The sequence below is a fragment of the Apis mellifera genome, linkage group LG6, assembly GCF_003254395.2.
Source record: "Apis mellifera strain DH4 linkage group LG6, Amel_HAv3.1, whole genome shotgun sequence".
In the NCBI taxonomy this organism is placed as follows: Eukaryota; Metazoa; Arthropoda; class Insecta; order Hymenoptera; family Apidae; genus Apis; species Apis mellifera.
Window position 1 is genome coordinate 588,524 of NC_037643.1, and position 22,630 is coordinate 611,153.

General features: G+C 19.3%; 2 protein-coding genes across 2 annotated transcripts; both read left to right on the forward strand.

Annotated features, from left to right (window-relative positions):
* The first annotated feature begins 11,020 nt into the window (after positions 1-11,020).
* On the forward strand, positions 11,021-14,319 carry LOC413154 (uncharacterized protein C2orf42). Its single transcript, XM_006571763.3, has 7 exons — positions 11,021-11,175; positions 11,672-12,060; positions 12,166-12,489; positions 12,563-12,782; positions 12,839-13,041; positions 13,113-14,031; positions 14,124-14,319. The coding sequence occupies exons 2-7, from the start codon at positions 11,674-11,676 to the stop codon at positions 14,291-14,293; spliced, it is 2,223 nt and encodes a 740-aa protein (XP_006571826.2). The 5' UTR covers positions 11,021-11,175; positions 11,672-11,673; the 3' UTR covers positions 14,294-14,319.
* Positions 14,320-16,844: 2,525 nt separating this feature from the next.
* Positions 16,845-19,745, forward strand: LOC726620 (transcription factor BTF3 homolog 4). The gene is made up of 4 exons (XM_026441313.1): positions 16,845-17,118; positions 17,728-18,099; positions 18,829-18,948; positions 19,031-19,745. Exons 1-3 carry the CDS (start codon positions 17,041-17,043, stop codon positions 18,937-18,939), a joined length of 561 nt encoding a protein of 186 aa, XP_026297098.1. The 5' UTR covers positions 16,845-17,040; the 3' UTR covers positions 18,940-18,948; positions 19,031-19,745.
* The last annotated feature ends 2,885 nt before the right edge of the window (positions 19,746-22,630 follow it).

Sequence of the window (22,630 nt, forward strand, 5' to 3'; positions counted from 1 at the left end):
TAAAAATATATCAATTTTTTATCGTAATAAATAATAACAATGTTATAATATAATTAATAATAACAGTTAAAAAGATGGTGAATTATATGTTATTGTAAAATATTGTAAAATCTCGAAAAATCAGATTTGGCCTAATCGGTAGAAAACATACAGTTTTCATCGAACTTCGTGATAGTGATAGCAGTCTCCAATACATCCATCCATCCTATACATGATGCGATAAAGCGGTCATTTCTTAATGACTTAATGAACTTAGGTATCGAGAAGATCGATGATATTTTAACTAAATTTTTATAATATCATTTTTTGTTACAAAAAAAATTAATTGTTTATATAATCATTTATTGTTATAAAATTTATTTAACATTACTGTTATATACCTTTATTTAAACATTTATTTTATAATGTATTTTTTAATTTATGATTTTCATTCATTTATTTATTTACTTATTCTTCTATCTATTTATTTCGATATTTATTTGTTCCTTTTTTTAATTTATATTTTCATTTGTTTATATATTCATTTATTCTTTATTCATTTCTAAATTTATTTCTTGATTTATTTTTTAATTTATAGTTTCACTTATTTATTTATCTATTCCATATTTCTTGATTTATTTTTTAATTTATAGTATAGGTCTCGAGTTACCTCTTCGTTAGTGAAATCTGGTAATTAGCATTCCAATAATTTTTTCCAAATTTTGTCTGTAAAAAAAAATATTTCATTAAAAAGTTGCTGAAATATTTTAAATTTAAAATATTTCATCATTTATTATGAATTATTTATTATATATGAAAACCGATGGTAAACCAAGAATTACGCAGATATGCACTCCAATTTAAAACTTGCATTATTAATTATTTTTCTCAATTATTAGACTAGTCTGCATGCAAAATTTGTACAATATTTTGAGTTTTCTCTTACTAAGCAATTTTTTGATATAAATTAATTATAATTTTTTTTCACTTTAAGTTAAATGAAAGTTTTTGTTGTTATTTTTTTATAAATTTAAGATTTATTATTAAAATAGTATATATATATATTAAGATAAATGTAAATAGTATTAAGATATAAATTAAGTTAAACTTAAGTCTTATTGTTGGACTACATACGATTATTTGCGAGCGATTAATTATTGTAAAAAATCATTGTAAAAACAATTATACATTATATAATTTAAATAATAATATATAATTTAAATAATCATTTCATTCCGAATTAATTTTTCTTTTTAGACTTTTTAGATATATTTAATTTTTATTTTTTATTTTTTCTTCTTTTGTTTTTTCTGTAATTTATTTAACATTAATTATTAATTATAATTTATTTATCAATTATTAATTTATCAATATTTTACATTTTTCTAATTCATTTATATTAATTATTAATTTTAATCTTTCGTACTTTATTTATGTGTTCTTAATTTATTTAATTTTTGTTGCATTTAATTTTTTAAATTTAAGTGGGTTTCGATGTGTAATCATCTTCTCGTCGTAAAATCTGATAATTGGCATCATTTTTCAAAATTGTTTTTTTCAAAATTTTTTCTTAAAAAAAGTATATGAAAAATATTTTATTAAAAGATTTAATAATTTTCATTAGTAATTTATTTTTTTGAAAAAGATGCCAAGCTAAGAATTACATTTTAATCCATTTTTCTACATTCTAGTTTTCCTTAATTTAATGATCTTTTGTATTTCCTTTCTTTTTTGTATTACAATTTTCATATATTATTTTGTCTTAAATTATTTTTTTTTTATGTTAAATTATTTTGCGCTTTTAATTCTCTCTAATTTGATTAATTTTTACCTTAATTCTTATTATATTTTTTCATAAACGGATATTCATAGGATTTTAAATTGTATAGGAAACTATAATAAATAATAATATATAAAAATTAATATTATATAATATTTTAATTTTCGTGGTTAAGTAAATTAAATTTGCATCATTTGCTAATCAAAAAATCACAAAGAAAAAAATCTATAGTGCATGGCGTTATTTTTTTTTTGTTGAAAATCATAGGATATATTATTAGTGCAAGTGATCTTCCAATTTATAAATATTAGTAGTAAATATTATATTTAATTCTATCTATTCCTATTTTATTGTGAAATTTATATACTCTATTATATATTGTGACAACAAAATTAATTAATCTTCGAGTTTTTTTTATATTTTTTTCTTCGATTAACAATTTTATTGTTGAAATTACTAGCATTACTCATATAGCACATATTATTAGCTTTTCAGTCAAGAAAATTTTAATCATTATTGTTTATTTTAATATGATTTTAATGATATACATTTGATTTTAGTTTTGATTTATATAGATTATTATTTGTTTTTGTTGGAAAAAATAGTTTATAGCATGCACATAGCATGATGATTTATATGTGATAATTTTCTTCTATATTAAATAATTACATTTTATTTTTTTCGTAAAGATAGATGTATTTGAGATAAATTTTTTTTTATTTTTTTTTTTTTTTATACTATGATAAACTATATACATAATAAATTTTATTTTATCAAATTTTAGCAACACATCAATTTGTAAGGATCTAATTATATTGTTTATATATGTATTTTTTTCTTTTGTTTATATCATATTTAAAACTGGAAACATTTTTTATATCATTTTTTTAAAAAATTTTTTTTAAAAATTCGTTCGTGCTATGCTCAACAAATTTGGATTTGTTGTCGAATTCATATATTTCGATAATCGAAATTGCAATACGAAATGTCACTGTTAATCGATAATTATATGCATCATGTTTCTACAAAAATAGAACTTCTATATGATTTATCTGCTGCGATCTATCTTACTGCTATCTAACACTTTTTCCATAATTGTTTTTTATTATCCTGTGTTAGTAATACGTGTTTCTTATCATAATTAAAAATTCTTAAATTATATGATTAAATTATTTTATTTTTTTTTTTTATATTTTACCATTATAAATTATAATTAGGTATTTTACATTTTGATTTTTTAAAATGAAATTTGTTGAATATTATTTTATTTTAATACATTTGGTTACTTTATATATTTAATATTATTTTATTTGGTTTTTTTTTGTGCAGATTATTAATTGGTTAAGATTAGCTTTGAAGTTAGAAAAAGTTTTAATATAGATACCAACATATTTTCTTACGATAATACTATCAATCAAAAATTTAATATTTTTGATTGACTATTTTCTATACCATTACGTATATTATTACTATTTTTTTTTATTTCGTCTAATACTTTATTTTCAAAAAATTTTGATGATCATGTGCAATACGATCAGTAGTGTTTAAATTAATGTTTTTATGAAATTTTTTTTTAAATTCTTTAAGATAATTAAAAATAAAAAAAAATTTAATTTTATCAACAAGATGATTAACATCATTTAAAGAAGTAATTATCTTTGTTTGTTATATTAAAGAGAAACAAAAATTTTTCTTTCCTTACTTCAAATAATATTAATATATATTCAAATAATTAATATATGTGTAATCTTTTTAAATTAAAATATTTTATTTTTTTATAGTTATCCGTTAATTTTGCATGTAATATTAATGTAATACAGACTCTTTATATATAATGCTGAATTGCATATATTTTGATTTTTCCAGTCATTCAATTATGTCGTAAAATTGATGAAAGATTCAAATAGAAGAAATAATGAGAATCATTAGATTTTTAATAGGCAAATATATAAACTTATAATAAAGTTAATTTTTGATTAAATAAGTTATTTAAATTGAATATTAATATATAAGTAATAATTGATAAAGATTGATGAAAGATAAAAATTGATTAAATAAAATAATTTAAGTGTAATTAATTAAATAGATAAAAATAATATAATCTTAAAATAATAATCTGCATTAATTAAGAATAGTATGATGTTTTGATAAATAATTATTGATAGTAATTAAGTATTTAAAATAATTTATATAAGTAGATAATTAATATCTATAAAGTAGCATAGTATTTTATGGAATGTTTATCTTGCTTATTTTTTTTTTCTTTTTTTTTATTGTTATTTTATACATTACAATCAATATATTAATCGTTTTTCAAATATATACTAAAAAATTTATCAAATTTAAATATAAAAAGAACGAATAGATCATTATTATTTAATATAATTTATAATAATTATATATAGTTAATATTTGTGATATAATTGTAAATTATATAATATATTCAAATACTATGATTCCTACGATTATCTTTTCATATAATTAAAAGATTTATAAAAATAAAATATTCTTATACTTATTCTACAGTTTAGGAAGTAATTTTAATTTTTATTATTTGATTCTATTTTTTTAAAAGCTTTATTTTATTATGAAAAAAAGAAATCAGTAAAGGAAACTCAAAAAAATATACTTGATATACATAGTTTTTAACATGCTAGAAATATTGTAATTCTATAATAATCTTAATGAAAGAAAATTACAAAACTACTTGAAAATAACTTTTATATTTGCAATATAAAATACTGCAAGATGACATATCTATTCTTTTTTTCGTCTATAATCTCGTTTAATTTTATTCTGTGCTAAATTAATAACGTTGAGAGTAAGATATATCATACTAAAATTATAATAAAGCAAGCTATTTTTGTATTCTAAATTTTTTAGAATCTAAAGCAAATATAAAATTGAAACTTGAATTATCATTTTAGTATCACTCTTAGCATCGATTCAGCATAAAATAAAATTATAATAATTATAATAATCAAAATTGAAATTATAAATAAGATACAATGTTTTAAAAATGTAAATGAATGCGAAAATTACACGTTATGGCAAAGTCAATTAAACTAGATAGCATATATAGAAATTAAAAGTCTTAATGCAAAAAAAAAAAAAAAAGAATTGGAATAATTATATATAATATATAATAATAAATTCATATTTAATGATTAATATCAAATAGATATGTTAAAATTCTTGCTGAAAGCATTGATATACTTATTATCTGTTTAAGATTAGCGTCAATTATTCATAAAATTAATTCCTTATTAAATTAAATTAATCATCAGAATTGCATATTAGAAGATAATAATTATTTATATATATATATATATATATATAAGGATGTCTGAATTAAAGAAAGTTATCTATAAAATGGCTAAAATAATATTTTATTTACATTTTTTTTTATTAAATTTTAAATTTCATTTTATTATATAATATTAAATTTTTCTTAATATTTATATATGTTTCAATGTAAAAAAAAAAGTACTATTTATTTAGTAATTATTAAAAATATTTATTTTTAAAGATATAATATCTTTATTTTTTAAGAAAAATTTTTTTTTATCAAATTTTATACTTTACTTTTTTTATTAATTTTATACTTTTTTTTACTTTTTTTTTTTAAAATTTGTCATATTAGAACTTAACTAATTAGCATATAAATATTATAATATTATATAGTCACTATATATCATCTTTGTGATAAATATATAATTTTTTTCGATTTTAATGATATTTAAAATATTTATAATATAATTTAAATAAAAAATTTAGATTTTCCTAAAAGAAAAAATATTATGAAAATTTAGTTGAAAAATACACTCGTATTTAAAAAGATATATTTATTCTTTCTGCATTCCTTTTGCAACTCATTATTTCTTTACAGTAAGGTTTGCTTCGTTTTAATCGGCTATTCAGAAAATGGTTTTGAAATTTTCGACATTAATATTATATTTAATATTTATCCAACTGCGACCTCTCAAAAAACAATTTAATTATATATTTTGAGCAAATTGCTCAAAAGAATTTCTTTCATGATTAGATTAATTAATTAAAATATTAGATTAATTAGAATAATTAGATTAGAATAATTAGATTAATCATTCAAGCATCAACTATAGTTAATTTTTTATTTGTCTACACGATAATTTTTTATTGTTTTAGATTTTAATCAATTGCACGTTTATTATTTACAATTTCTGAATAGAAATTAAAATGTTGATTTTTAATATCCTGCAACACTTAAAAGGCTAATAAGTAATTAATGAGAAATATATAACGTGGAATGATATTAATTCTGATTTTTTAGTATTATTGCAGAACAGTTAGTGATCCGTGTCCCGGAACAGCTGATACCGTTATCTATGTAATTTTGAAAATTGCTTTCGATCATCCACATTAAATCTCTGTAACTAGAAATAACATTGATAGGCGAAAAATCTCTAGATTTTTGGATTAATAAAAAATTATTTGTCACGAAAGATGTGTCAATATTTCACATGTAAATATTCGAATGATTTGAAAGGAACAAAAATATATGTTTTATATATATATATATCGCAATATATCGCTTATTTTGAAAATAGATATATATATGATTTATGATATGTATTATAGATAAATAGAAAAATAGAAATAAAATAAAAATAATTAAATACATGTTATCTGATTGATCGAAATATAAATTTTACCAAAAACATAAATAAATTTTACAATTATACATTTTTAATTATTGAAATATATAAATTTTGATTTTTTAATATAAAATTTAAAACCAAAATATTAATATAATAAAAATTAATAAAAAGTTTACACATAATTTAAAATTATATTTATATGATTGAATTTTGTTCTTTTAATTTAAATAATTTATTCATATTACAGAACTATAACTAATCAAAAATAATGTAAAGAAAAGAGCAGATGATTAAATTACAATTATATTTCGTATAATTTTTAAAATTTCCTCATCTTTGATCCTGAAAAAATAGTGGCCAGAAAAACGATCTTATTTTTCTTTCAATATCTACTATGGATCCATTTGCGTTTTTTAGATCTTAGATTTATCGTTTTCGCGAACGTTCTTCGCGAACGATCGTTAGATCCGAGGAAAAAATAGAGAAACTAAATTATTAAAACTAACTAAAATAGAGAATAGGTCGCAGCTTTCCTTTTTGATCAGTACTATCTAGAAGGCATTAGATTTTTTCGTGCATTCTGCTACAATTGCAGGAAGCATCATACAATATCCACAATGACGTTATAAACGATGATGGCATCTTCTACCAACAGAAACTTTATCATCCTGCACGTAATTAACAATTATATATTGGAGTCGAAAATTTATGTCCATTAAAGAGCTCAAATCAATTATTTTTACAATCTGGAATTAAAAATTAATATATTTATTTTTATAATATATTTATGTATTAATTTTATCACCGTTTCAGAATTAATCCTTATTTAAATCAAATTACTTTTATAAATTACAATCGAAAATTAATATATTTATTAAATCTCGAATCGTCAATGTAAAATATGATGTGAAATAAAGAATTAACTTATTTATTGAGTCTGAAGATAACGATAATTAAATTCCATAATTAATTCTTCTTATTTTTACCATATAATTATGAATACAATAATACAATAATTAACACCAATTACGATTGATCGATAACAATTAATTTGAAAAATTTTTTTCAAATACTTAATGTTTTAAAATAACACGTTATAACGCTTATATGTAACCAAAAAAGAAAAAATATAAAAAAAACATTTATATAATATAATATATAATTCATACAATCACTAAGTATAAAGACAAAATCGACGTCAAGTTAACAAAACAAGTTCGAAAGCTCGAACATCGGATTATTTCAAGATAAATTCCATATTTACGTAATCGTTAGCTTATTATATTATAAATTGAAGTTTATTTTTTAGTTTTAGCATTGATCTTAGACAAATATCTGCATATAAATTACTCAAAAGTGTTGACGATTTCATCCAACATTGAGCACTCACAAGATATCTGTAATTGTCAGTATAACTGTCAATATATACAGACAGGTTTAAACTGTTATGCAAAAGCACAGCCATTAACTTTAAGGAATTTCTATCATCTTTAATGTAAATAATAAAATGAAATTTGATTATTAGCTTCTGATCCTTTACAACGTGTAAAAAATATAATGGTAGTAAAATGCTTCACCTAAACATCCATTAGGTTACCTTCATTTTTATCTTTTTGTTATAAAATTAAAAGATAGAATCAAACATCGTTATTTTTGTTTCTGTTTTATATTTAAAGCATAAATAAAAAAACAAAATTAAATTTATAATTAAAAATATTATTTATAAAGTTAAAAATTAATTTAACATATAAAAAAAACAGCAGGAGACAAACCAGATTTAGAATAATCTTCTAGTAAACTTCAAAGTAAATATATATTTTTATTTGTACATTTACTAGTAGATATAAAATTTAAGTCAAAAGAATTTAGTTATTATATTAATTCAGAATGATTTAAACATATCAAAATATTAATAGTATTATATAATAATAAACAAGATAAAGTAATAGGCATTAGAAAGAGTTGATATTAATTTTTTATGAAATATTCATTTTATATTAAAATTTTAGATCTTAATAGTCTAACTACAGATGATACAAATAAATACTTATTATACTAAATATTTTGAGATAATACTTTAACAGTTTAAAGTTTAAATGGAAATAGATTAGATTTCAATTTGAATGATTAGAATGAATTTAGAATTTATAATTTTACCACATAGTATCATTAAAAATATTGAAATACAATATAATCATATCTTATTAGAGAATAATATGATATCTAATATATTTAATATATTTATATTTCAATGATAAGCTATAGAGATTGATATAGTGATATTAAATAGAAATTTGAAAATGATAAATATAATATGTAATTGAACAAATAAGTCATAGAAAAAAATGGAAGATAAATTTATGAGTGAAAATAAATTTGATGATATTTTCTTAAATATTCTATGCATTTAGAAGTATTAAAAAAAAAAAAGAAAATGTAATGTAGAACTAACAATTTGAAAAATAATTTGATAGTTCAGAAGAAAAAAAGATTAAAAGACTAAAAAAACTTATTGAAAAGTAGATATAAAATTTAAGTCACAACAAATATATGTAATAATGAGTAATATATGGTAAAACTGTCATATTTCATATGAAATGCAATAATATAAATTATTCAATTATTTAAAATTATATTATATACATAGATTACTGATATTATTAATTTTATTAATCGAGGTCTTACTTGTTATTTAATATATAATCAGTTACAAAAATTTTTATATATTATAAATTTTTTTTTATATACTATTTTATAAAGAAATTCAATTATTATGAGAAATTTAATTTTAATGAAAATTTATATATAATGGTTAGATAGATACATAGAATAATTTATTTTATGATAAAAAATTTCTTTGAGTATATGAAATCAATTCTTATTTTTTTGTATTACACAATTTCTTCTCAAAATATTTTTTATTATTTGATAATAGAATATTAAATATTTTATAATTTAAAAGTTTGCTTTATGAATGCTCTATGAATCATTATGAGATGAAATTATTTAAAGAAATAAAAATAATATATATAATAAACTTGAAAAATTGATTTCATATAGAACAATTATTGTTTTAATAACATAAATTTAATTGAATAAAGTGAAAAAACCTAATTGTATATATGAAATTCTTATTAACAAGTTAATGAAAATATAAATAAATTTTACATAAAGTGGATTATAATATTTAAATTAAAAGAAGTATTTCACTTGGACATAATATTTAAATTTATTTTAAAGAATTAAAGATCTAATTTTATATATGTATACATACATATAAATATAAATATCCTTTTATAAAAGTGAAAATTAAAAAAAAATAAAGATTTCTGAAATTAAATAATTTATATTTTTATGAAAAATGATCATATATATCATCTAGCAATATTAATATTTTCTGTTCAATAAATGAATTCATGATATCATATATTTAATTAATTTATTAGAACTGAATATATAGCAAATTATATTAAAATAATATTGTTGTGCTAATTATTAATTTATAATAATGTAATATATTATAAATATATAATATTTTAAATCTAATATTATTATAAGAACTAAAATATATTTACATTATTTAATAAAATTTCGTTTTCTGTCTTTATGTTTATTTTGTTTTTCTAATACAATTTCCATAAATTTATTTTTTTGTAAATCATATTAATATAATAATTCATATAATAATTTATAAATATAATTAAAATATAAACAAATTTAATGCGTAATTTCGAAAATTGTTATGAATAAATAATACGTAAATTTAATAATTATAACATTCAAAATCTGATATTAAAAATAAAACGAAGATATCAATCATTTGAAATAAATATTTTAATAGACATCGTTCAATTATTACACATAAATTATTCTTTTAAAAGTTCGTTAAATTATTTTCGTTATTATCGAAAGTGATTTCATATTTAGAGGTTAAACGAATCGCATTTTTATTTTTACTATATCGTTATATTTATTACTTTTTGATTATTTTTTTATCATTCTTTATGAAAAACTCTTTATAAAGAAATATTCATTATTAATCTTATTTTTTTATTAATTTGATTGTTAAAGATATTCTACATTTGATATCAAACTTTGTAAAATATAACTATGTGATTTGATATCGATACAGATAAACATAAGTGAAGTTTTGACATTTAAGATTTAGTGTATCTAATTTTAGATTTCTATTTTTTTTATTAAAAACTTATTAAATATTACAATTAAATTGAAAAAAATAATTTATTTTAATTAATATTAGACAGTTAATTAGTTTTACTTAAATAAGTAAAAAATAAAAAAATTTTTAGATTTTTAATGGAATATATAATTATAAAAATATTTTTATATATATATAATTCATAATATATTTTTTAAAAAATATTTTTATTTTATTTGCTTGAATATATATATATATATTCAATTAAATAATGGAATAGAAATATCGTGAAAATATCATAAATATTAAGAAAATAATAATATTTTACAATTATTTTAAAATTATAAAAAAAAATGAATTACAAAAATTAAAAGATTATAATCATTATTTTATAATAATGTTATAAAATAAAAATAATTAAACAATTTAATTCTGTGAATTTAAGTTAACATCGTGCAGAGAGAAATGCCCTCTGTCGCAAATACTAAGAATCTTGTATTAATATTGAGATGAGCTTTATTTATTTACTATCGAAATAAACTTTGTTATAATATAATCATCAGTGAAAATCATATAACTTTTACTTCTTCTTATAATTATTAATTTTGTATTGAAAAGTAAGAACAAATAAAATCTTTATATTTCTAATTCGTATATCGAAAAAATTAGAATTTGAAAAATATGTCATGAAAAACAATATTTGAATGTTTAGTGAAAATATTTTTTTATGTATTATTTCTTTAATTTGAAAGTGTAAATGTTATTTAATTTTTTCTTTAATATTTTTACAAATTTATATTATAAATTAACAATTGTTTATATAATAGTTTTAGAATACAAATAAATATAAATTTCACATAGTTTCAATCTATATTTTATAATATAATAATATTATAAAATAATTTTCATAGTTTTGAATATTCTTTTTAAAATTATATGATAATTAGGAATTATAATAATATAGAAATATTTAAATTCATAATAATTTTTATGATTAAATATCTAAATATTCATAATATATTCATAATAATAATCTATTTTAAATATATTTTCTATTTTAAATATAAAAAGATTTAATTCTCTATATTACTAATTAAAAATAATATTATTTAGCTATGTCTAATGAGGAGCGTTTGAGGAAGCTACTCTCTGACTTAGGTAAAGCTACATTACGTGGAATTCGTAAATGTCCAAAATGTGGAACTTATAATGGATCTCGTGGTTTGTGTTGTAAAAACAAATACTGTGATGCAGTATTTAAAGAACCTGGTGAAAAAAGAAAATTGTCAACTGAAGCATGTAAACTTATTACGGGCACAACTGCTCAAGTTTTTTCTGTAAGAGTTCGAGATAAAGGTCCAGATTATCGTGGATTTGTTCAATTGCCATTAATAAATGCCACAATTTCTAATGAAATGACAACACTCATTTCACAATCCACTGCATTGTGTTTTGTTGATAGTTGTGAAAGAAGTTTTGACACTAGTGTCCTTAAATGTCATGTAAGTTTTATAAAATTAAAAATTAATCTTTATATTATTGGAATAAGATAAATATTAATATTAATGACTTTTATGTTATAAAACTTTTAATATGCTTTTTTATAGGAAAAAAATTCATCCGATGTGCCTGTTACTGCATGTCAACATATACAGGCAGCCTTAAGATGTTATGCAGAAGCACAGCCATTAACTTTAAGGAATTCTATTTTATCATCTTTAAATGTAAATAATGAAACAAAGCAAGAAATTTGGTTATTAGCTACAGAAACTTCTGGTCCTTTAGTACAACGTGTATCTAAAAATATAATGGCAGTAAAATGCAAGGCTTCACCTAAACATCCATTAGGTTACCTTCATTTTTCTCTTTTTGTTACAAAATTAAAAGACAGAATCGAACATCGTTATTTTTGTTCTTGCTCTACATTTAAAGTAAGCATTAATAAAAAAAACAAAATTTATTTATAATTAAAAATATTATTTACAACGTTAAAAATTAATTTAGGGTATAGGAAAAACATCAGGGGATAAACCAGATATAGCACAATCTTCTCAAACTAAACGTTGTGTACATTTTTATGCTTGCATTTGTGCATTTGCTAGTGATACAAAATTGTCAGAAGAGTTTAGTTATTATATTAATTTAGATCAAAATGATTTAAGCATATCAAAACCATTAACAACAGTATTACATAATGATGAACAAGATAAAATAGTAGGCATTGGTAAGAAGATTCATATTAATTTTTTATGAAATATTTATTTTATATTAAAATTTTAGATCTTGATAGTCTAACTACGGATGATACAGATACACATCTCTTAATATTTCGAGATGATACTTTAACAGTTCAAAGCTTAGATGGAAATAGATTAGATTTGGATTCAATGAATTTAGAATCTACAATTTTACCACATAGTATTGTTGAAAATATTGAAGTAGAATGTGATCGTACTCTATTAGAAGATAATATGATATCTCAGGTAAAAAATGTACTATATATTTGTTTAAGTCTTTTATTAAAATAATAAATTTACATTTTTTTAAAATTTAGGTGAATAATTTAGAAGTAATTAATCAAGATAATGTGCACCTTAGTGAAGACACAGTTAAGATAATAGATGATCAAACAAGTATAGATTCTAAATATAATGTGCTTAATAATAGTCAATATATATTAAATGATAATAATATAAAGATAGTAAATACTGGAACTTTAAAAATTCTTGATACAAATGCAATTTTAGATATGAATAACATGAAATTAATTGATGCTAATACTGTTTCAAATACAAATAATGTAAAAATAATAGATAAAAACATATTAATACAATATGATACTGGAAGTATATCAAATACAGAAAGTAATAATATACAACAACCAATTTCGACAAAACGAAAAAGAGATGATAAATCAACAAGTACAAATATCACAAGTTTGAATAATTTAAATTCAATAGAACCAAGGAAAGCTAAAACAAAGTTACATATTGTTAAGAAATATCAAAATCCTTGTGAAGATTTGGATGAAACAAACATAAATTTACCTTTCATTAAATGGCTTGCATCAATAACAGAAAGAATAAATCAAACTATGCATTTTCAATTTGATGGAAAGCCGGATCCTTTAGTATTTCATGTACCGCAAATATTTTTTGATTGTTTACGAGAGAGAATATCTTGTGGAGGTAAAAAAAAACGTTTGCCAAATTCAACAACGGCATTTGTTCGAAAAGACGGTGTACCATTAGGTACTTTTACTAAATATACGTGGCAAATTACTAATATTTTACATGTTAAAAGTATTTTCGAAACACCTCTTATACCTTTGGAAATTACGAGAAGTTTTGTGCAAAATGCAGATGGTACTTATGAATTGTATAAAAGAGAGGAAACAGAAATAGATCGATATAAAAAAACTAATAATAATGCATTAATTAAACCTTTAGAATTAAAAACATATTTAAAAGTTGGTAAGAAATACTTAAATTTAATAGTACAATATAAATTAATATATATATAACAAGAATTAAATATAAATACAGAAAATTTTATTTTATTTCAGGAAATACTTCTCCGAACCAAGTTGAACCAACGCCATTTTTAATAGAATGGATACCAGATATTTTGCCAATATCAAAAATTGGTGAGCTCAGAATTAGATTCGAATTTGGTCATGTAAAAAATGAAACAAGTCATAGATGGAGAAAAATAGCTCTATTAAAAAACTATTAAATTTCATACTGTAATATTTATATTTACATTACCAGATTTTCATTTTCCTATCATTTATTATTGATTAAATAAGTTAAAATATCTTTTGAAAGTTTTAACAAAAGACAAAATATAATTTCATGAATAATTTAGCATGTTTTGTAAGTATTAAATACAGTAGGACCTCCATTATTCGAATTTTATTATCATGTTATCTAATTGTTTGAATACCTATTATTCGAAAATTCAATTATTTGTATAATATTAGTGATAAAAATCAAATACATATCTATTTAATATATTTTAATATATTTACTATATTTCAATGATAGGTTATACAGATTGCTATTGCTACTAATATTATAAAAAATGATATAATAAATGACATAATTGAATAAATAAATAAAAAAAAATTTAAAAATAAATTTATGAATATATTACGAAAATAAAAATAAATCTGATGGTGTTTTTATAAATAGTATTCTATGCATATAGAAGCATTCAATAAGAATAATAATCTTTAAATGTTAATTAAATTTAAAAGAAAAAAATATAGAATTAGTAATTTGAAAAATAATTTGATAGCTCAGAAAGAAAAAAGATTAAAAAACTAAAAAAACTGATTGAAATAAATATATATATAATAATGAGTAATATATGGTAAAACTGTTATATTTCATATGAAATGCAATAATATAAATTATTCAATTATTTAAAATTATATTATATACATAGATTACTGATATTATTATTATTAATTTCATTAATCGAGGTCTTACTTGTAATTTAATATATAATCAGTCACAAAAATTTTTATATACTATTTTATAAAAAAATTCAATTATTATAAGAAATTTAATTTTAATGAAAATTTATATATAATGGATTATACATAGAATAATTTATTTTTCGATAAAAAATTTCTTTGAGTATATGAAATCAACTCTTATTTTTTTGTATTACACAATTTCTTCTCAAAATATTTTTTATTATCTGATAATAGAATATTAAATATTTTATAATTTAAAAGTTTGCTTTATGAATGCTCTATGAATCATTATGAGATGAAATTATTTAAAGAAATAAAAATAATATATATAATAAACTTGAAAAATTGATTTCATATAGAACAATTATTGTTTTGATAACATAAATTTAATTGAATTTGTGTAAAGTGAAAAAAACCTAATTGTATATATGAAATTCTTATTAACAAGTTAATGAAAATATAAATAAATTTTACATAAAGTGGATTATAATATTTAAATTAAAAGAAATATTTTGTTTGAACATAGTATCTAAATTTATTTGAAAGAATTAAAGACTGATCTAATTTTATGTATGTATACATACATATAAATATAAATATCCTTTTATAAAGGTGAAAATTAAAAAAAAATAAAGATTTCTGAAATTAAATAATTTATATTTTTATGAAAAATGATATTATCTGGCAATATTAATATTTTCTGTTCAATAAATAAATTAATGATACTATATATTTGTTAATTAATTTATTATATTAACATTTATTATATTATATAATAAATAATATATAACTGAATACATAACAAATTATGTTAAAATAATGTTATTAACAGATGTGCTAAATTATTAATTTATAACAATGTAATATATTGTAAATATATATTTTAAATTGAATGCTATTATAAGAACTAAATATATTTACATTATTTAATAAAATTTTGTTTTCTGTATCTTAAAATAAATTATATAAAATGTAATTTTAATTGTGATTTTTTTTATTAATATTCTTTTAAAATTTGTGAAATTAAAGTATTTATATAACGCAGTGATTTTAATTTATATGATTATAAAACAAAAAGCTTAATTAATATAGTTATTTGTTAATATTTGTTAATATTGTTATTTTGAATTTTTTTAATGTATTATTTTCTAATGTATTATAGACATCTTTTCTTTCTGAATAATTATTAGAAATTTTATAATTTAAAAATATTTTAATAATGAATAACATTTCAATTAATTATATATAAAGAATTATATATAAATAGTTAATTTATTATGAACTCTAATTTTATTCATTTTTATATTTGCAAAACAGATATTAATTTTCAATTATTTAAAAATATATGTAATTATTATATCAAATATAATTATTATTATTTTAATTTTAAATTTCATATTCGCGCCCTACTTTACAACAAATTTAATCAATTTTCAGGTAACTTGCACAAATTTTTATTATTATACTTATTAAAAAATTTATTCTTGTTAATGAAGTTGATAAAGATATTTTTTAGATTTCATAATATAACATTTTCAAATTATAAAAATATTTATTAATTTTTTTTCTTCAAAGTCGTATGTTGTAACATGATGGTCTCCATAACCTCCATGTTCAGATGAACTATTGTATAAAATAGTAATTTGTAGGTAAAATGATTCTTTAATTTAACAAAATATTTTGTAAGAAATTATGATTTATAGAATCAACTTGTATCTGTTTTATGTATGAACAATATTATTCATAATTGATTGGTGCAGTGTTTTGAGTTAATTTTCAAACGGAAGTATTGCCCTGCCGGAAGCTATCTCTGACGTAGAGAGCTAAAGAAGCGTACACTTCCATTTTCTCGACCCTTTCGGCGAATAGAGAGCACGTGTTTGCTCGCCGGTTGCATTCAGCTCATTTTATCGTACAAAACTTTGCATCACATTTGCTGCCTGTCCAAGTTTGGTAACTAAGGGTTGAAAAATTCTGATCATTATATAGATAGGTTAATATGAATCCCGAAAAATTGAAGAAGCTTCAAGCTCAAGTACGAATCGGCGGTAAGGGAACACCCCGACGCAAGAAGAAGGTATATAGGTTTATTTTAAAAGTTAATATAAGTTTACAATTTTCAAGACTGTTGGTGTGTCGTGAGTTTATGAATGTGTATATATTCAAGTGTCATTTGAACAAATTTATGATTTATCTACTTTTGAAAAGTGTTGCTTGATTCACGACCACTAATTACTATTTTACAATATCAAAGTTTTATAATCTGTGTAACATATTTCAATTGTTCGAATAAATTATTTTCATGTGTTTATTATTATATTGCTGTCTTTGTGGGTTTTGTCTTTTATTTTTAATATGTCAAACAATATTTAATTATGTTGCTTTTTTATGTAATAAAATATAAGTTAGAAAAATATAAGTTAGAATTTGATTTTATTCTTCTTATATCAAACTTAAGAATTAACTTTTTATATTAAAATTCTTATATCTAACTTAAATCGTATTAAACTTAAATAATTTAAGATTATTAATATTATAATATATAAAAATTAAATAGAAGTAGATTTTATTTAAATTATTTTATTTATTTTATTTTTTTCTTATTCAATGAAATCTTTTTAAATGAACAATATATTTACTTGTAATATTATTAATTAATAGTTAGTTTTATCTAATATTTTTTTAGGTTGTACATGCTACTGCTGCTACGGATGATAAAAAATTACAAAGTTGTTTAAAAAAATTATCTGTGAATACAATTCCTGGTATAGAAGAGGTTAATATGATTAAAGATGATGGTACTGTCATTCATTTTAATAATCCAAAAGCTCAAGCTAGTTTATCTGCTAACACATTTGCCATTACTGGTCATGGAGAAAATAAACAAATAACTGATATGTTACCGGGAATAATAAGTCAATTGGGTCCTGAAGGTGTTACACAATTGAAACGACTAGCAAGTACAGTTTCTGGAAGTACAGTTGGTAAATCAACATTGGAAGAGGATGATGAAGTGCCAGATTTAGTGGAGAATTTTGATGAAGCTAGTAAAGAGGAGGTAATGAATCAGCCTAAATAACAATAATTGTTATATGAATGATAATTTAAATTTTATATATTATGTATAGAAAAACTACAGGAAAAAGAGTTAATATAATGCATGTGTGTTATCATTAGGAATATAATTTTTTCTTTTTGTGACTATAATTGTTTTCAATGGGTTAAGAAATATGAAAACACACGCGCGCGCGCACGCGCACACACACACGTAAAAATTATAAATATATATATATATATATATATATATATATATATAGAGCAAGTTTATAAAAATATTTTATAATAATTTCATCTTAAACTTTAGTTATAGGAATTAGTTTGTGTTATTAACATTTATTAAACTTATTTTTAATATCTTGTAGTTTTTTTAAGATATTGCATATAAGTTATATAAGTTGTATAAGTTATTCTATAATTATTATCAACAATTCACAAAACATATTGCAGTTGTATAATATTTTGACTTATATGTAGATACATGGATATAATGTATATGTAGTATAAAAATAATGTATATGCAGTATAATAATTTAATTTTTTTTTTAAGAACATGTAATTAAAAAATGTGAAAATACAACCAAATATTTCATTAACAGTGTTTCTATAGATGTTTTTATTAACATATTTGTACCATGCTATTTGTAAGATCATTTTAGCTAAAAAAGATTATAAGTTTGTTTTCTTGGAGTTTTTAGTAATCTCGTTGAATGTATATAATACATTTAAGGTTGCTCCAAAAAAGGAAGTGGATGAAAATGATAAAGCAGCTGGTGATAAAAAAGAAGCTATTACAATCAATGAAATGAAAGAAGCTCCCTTAGCTACACCTGAGGCTTAAAGTTACAAGGTAATTTTCTAGTGTGAATCCACTTGAATTAAACTGCATCATAAGAAAAATATAAAATTGTCTTTTTCCTTTTTTTTTACAGCTATTTCATACAACTAACAGTTCTAATTGACAAGTTAAGTAATACAAGTTGCAAAAGCAATGCGAAGTATCACTATACATACATTATAAATATTTGACATACCTTATAATAATGCTATATGAGTAACAGTTAATAAGAAATAAAAAAAAGGCTGTTACAGAAATCAAAAGTTTCTATAAACAAGTTTATTTTGTTGCATCTGTAAGGTAGACTTTACTTTGAAACAGCTAAAATGATCTTACACTTCCTAAATTAATATTTTGTAATATTACATATGATGAATAGCATTTGAATTTTAAACATTTTTAATTCAAATGTTCATTCATATGAAACGCGATATTCATCTATAATTTTTATTACGATCATATTTATAATAAGATCATATTTTTCTCATTGTTACATATTGTGTTCGTATCTGTTTTTACGTATCAAGAACAAACAATAAAGAATTTATAGAGATATAATTAGTGAAGCGAAATGAAATTCCGGCAAGAGATAATAGTTTTCCGCCTATTTGCAATATAGGGGAAAGAAATTTATATGCATTGTAGAAAAAGAAAAAAATGCGCGAAGTACTGAGGCACCTCTATTTTAATCGAAATTATATTATATTGATATATGGATAAGAATAGTTTATCGTAACAGCGTTCCAGCGTGAAAAATGAGGTGTAATATTTTGTAATGTAATCTATGGAATAAATTTATTTGCTGGAAATGCGGTTTTCTATTTAAAAATTCATGTTCTTTAAATAATTATAATAGTACTTTGCCGATATTTATATCTTCATTCATAGAATAGATCTGTAATAACTATAATTATGAAAATATAAGTACTTTCTGTATAGTATATATTTTTTTCTTAATATTTTCCATTTCTGTTTATATATCATCAATCATACAAGAGAAAATAAATAAAAAAAAATTAACTAAAATTATTCAAATTTTCAATATAAAATGTTTAATTTTTTTTATTTAATTTTTATATTATTATTTATTATATTTTAGCAAGAATATTATTTATTTAGCAGTATATAAATCTTGCAATGAATATAATCTATTATAAAATAAATATAGTATTTTTTGGTTATTAAATTATTTATCATTCAAAATTATTTATATTTTAAAATTTTATTTATTTATTTGTTATATCTTCTATATATAATTATATATTGTTTTTGATGTTATCTTAAAAGTTATATATATAATTTACTACTATAATTAATATATACTAATAACTATAATTAAAAGTTAATATAGTTAATATAGTTAACTACATAATTAAATTGTTTTCAAAACAAAAAATCTATTAAATTATAATACAAGAACAATTACAAGATAACTGATTGTATAGTTATTTTGATCAAATAATTTTTATCTACTTGAATCCATTTAAATAATAAAACTAAATTTTAAATAATTTTTTCTAATTTTAGTTTATTATTCTTTTTTTTTTTGTAACTTATTATTGATATAATCAATATATTGATATAATCAATGATATAATCAATTTTAACATTCAATTGAAAAATATATAAAGTGGTTTATAAATGATATTTTATTACAATTGAGAACGATTTTATAAGAAAAAACAAATCAAAAAAAAATTTTTTTATTCAATATTTTCAAAAAAATCAATTTTAAAGTTTTATCTAATATAATATAACTAAATAAGACATAAGTAAGATTTAATTTTATAAATATTATTTTTTAAAAAATTATATTGTTGAATACTTGTGTTTATATATTACTAATATCATTATTAATATAGCAGTATAATAATATAATGAGAGATATCGACTATCATGATGCATTGAAATTTTTTTTATTATTTTAAAAATTGTTAAAACTATTTCATGTTGAATGTAGTTGTGTTTTTTTTTTATTAAATTTCTATAAATATTATACCAAATTTTGGTGCTTCATTATATAATAAATACAAATCTTTTCTTTTAATTGATCAGTGGTTTATGGTTTTATTTCCATATACAATTGATTTGATATGATTCTATATATAAAAATAGAAAGGATTTCATATATATATATATTTAAAAATAGAAAGGAAATCAAAAGATAGTAGATTAGCATTGCTACAATTCAAATGTAAGTATTTAAAAGTGTTTATTTAAAAAAACTTTCTGATTTGACGATTGAAATGAATCATTATTGATCATATTATTTGATGTAAAATTTTACTTCTTATTACTAAGCGATATATGGTGTAATAACTTGAACAATTGAAAAATATTATAGAAGAGAAATTTAAATACTATATAAATATAATATTTTTTATAAAAAAAAAGAATTATAATGTAATTATCAATTATTCCTATCCAAACATTCAAAATCTTGAATAAATATTCAAAAACTTGAATATTTTTTAAAATGAAGATTTTTAGAATTCCATCTATGCATATTATGAATATTTAACATAGCATCTCGTAACTTTAGTTTCATCGATTCATAAAATTTTTTTATAAAAATTTTGTATCATTAATAAGTTTAATCAATAATAAAATATCTTTCGTGAAAAGTAATCTTTATTTAAATGCTTTAATTTTAGTAACTACGATAAAAATACATTTCATTCCTATGCAATGTTTGTAATAAATTGTACAATTCCTTATATTTGTTTCATTATGTTATTATTGTTCATTACATTTTTTACTATGTGTTCTTGTTTGTTCACATTAATTTACTCTAGACAATTCTTTTTTGATGTATTTCCGCTATTATATATATATAATATGTATAAAAATCATATCACTTAATAATTAATAATAATAATTATTATTATTTGTTGTTATAACGATAAACTAGATATAAATAAATATTCGTTACGAAAAATTTAGACGTATAACTATCGCAACGCATTTCGTAATATTAATTTATAAACATAAACATTAATAATAATGTGGTTTATTGGGAAATAAGATTCATGAACTCAAAGTTTATTTATTCTATAATATTAAGTAAAATTTTAGACTTGATTTTTCTCGAAAACGAAATGAAATTTTTTATTTTTTTTTTTTGTAGAATTGAATCCTTATATCTAATTGTACCATCATGAATATTCTGTATATAAGATATATTCTGTATATAAGATATTCGTATTTTTAGAGATTGATTTTAGAAGCCAAAACAAAAAAATTGATATACAGAAATATTGGTTGAATTTATGAAATTATAAGCAAGTTTTTGTTAAAAAAAGTGAGCTTTCTTCATTTATTTCTATTTTGTCTCGTTTTTCCTTATTACAACTTAAGAAATAAATCTTAATCGACATTTTTATATATATTTTATATATATTTATCTCTAAAATCTATCCATAGTTTCAAAGAGATCTTATGTATCAACTTGGTATATTAACAAATTTAAATATTTCTTATCAACTTTCAGATATATTTTTAATTATAACATATGTTGTACATCTGTATGCATATATGTATTTTTTTTTAAATTTGAAATTATTTAGATACGCTTTTTTTCATAGTATAAAAAATTTTTTTAATATTTTTTAAATATAAATAATTATTTGAAAATAATATAATATTGAGATTTTCAGTAAATAATAATGTAGAATGATTGTACATTGCTTTTTTC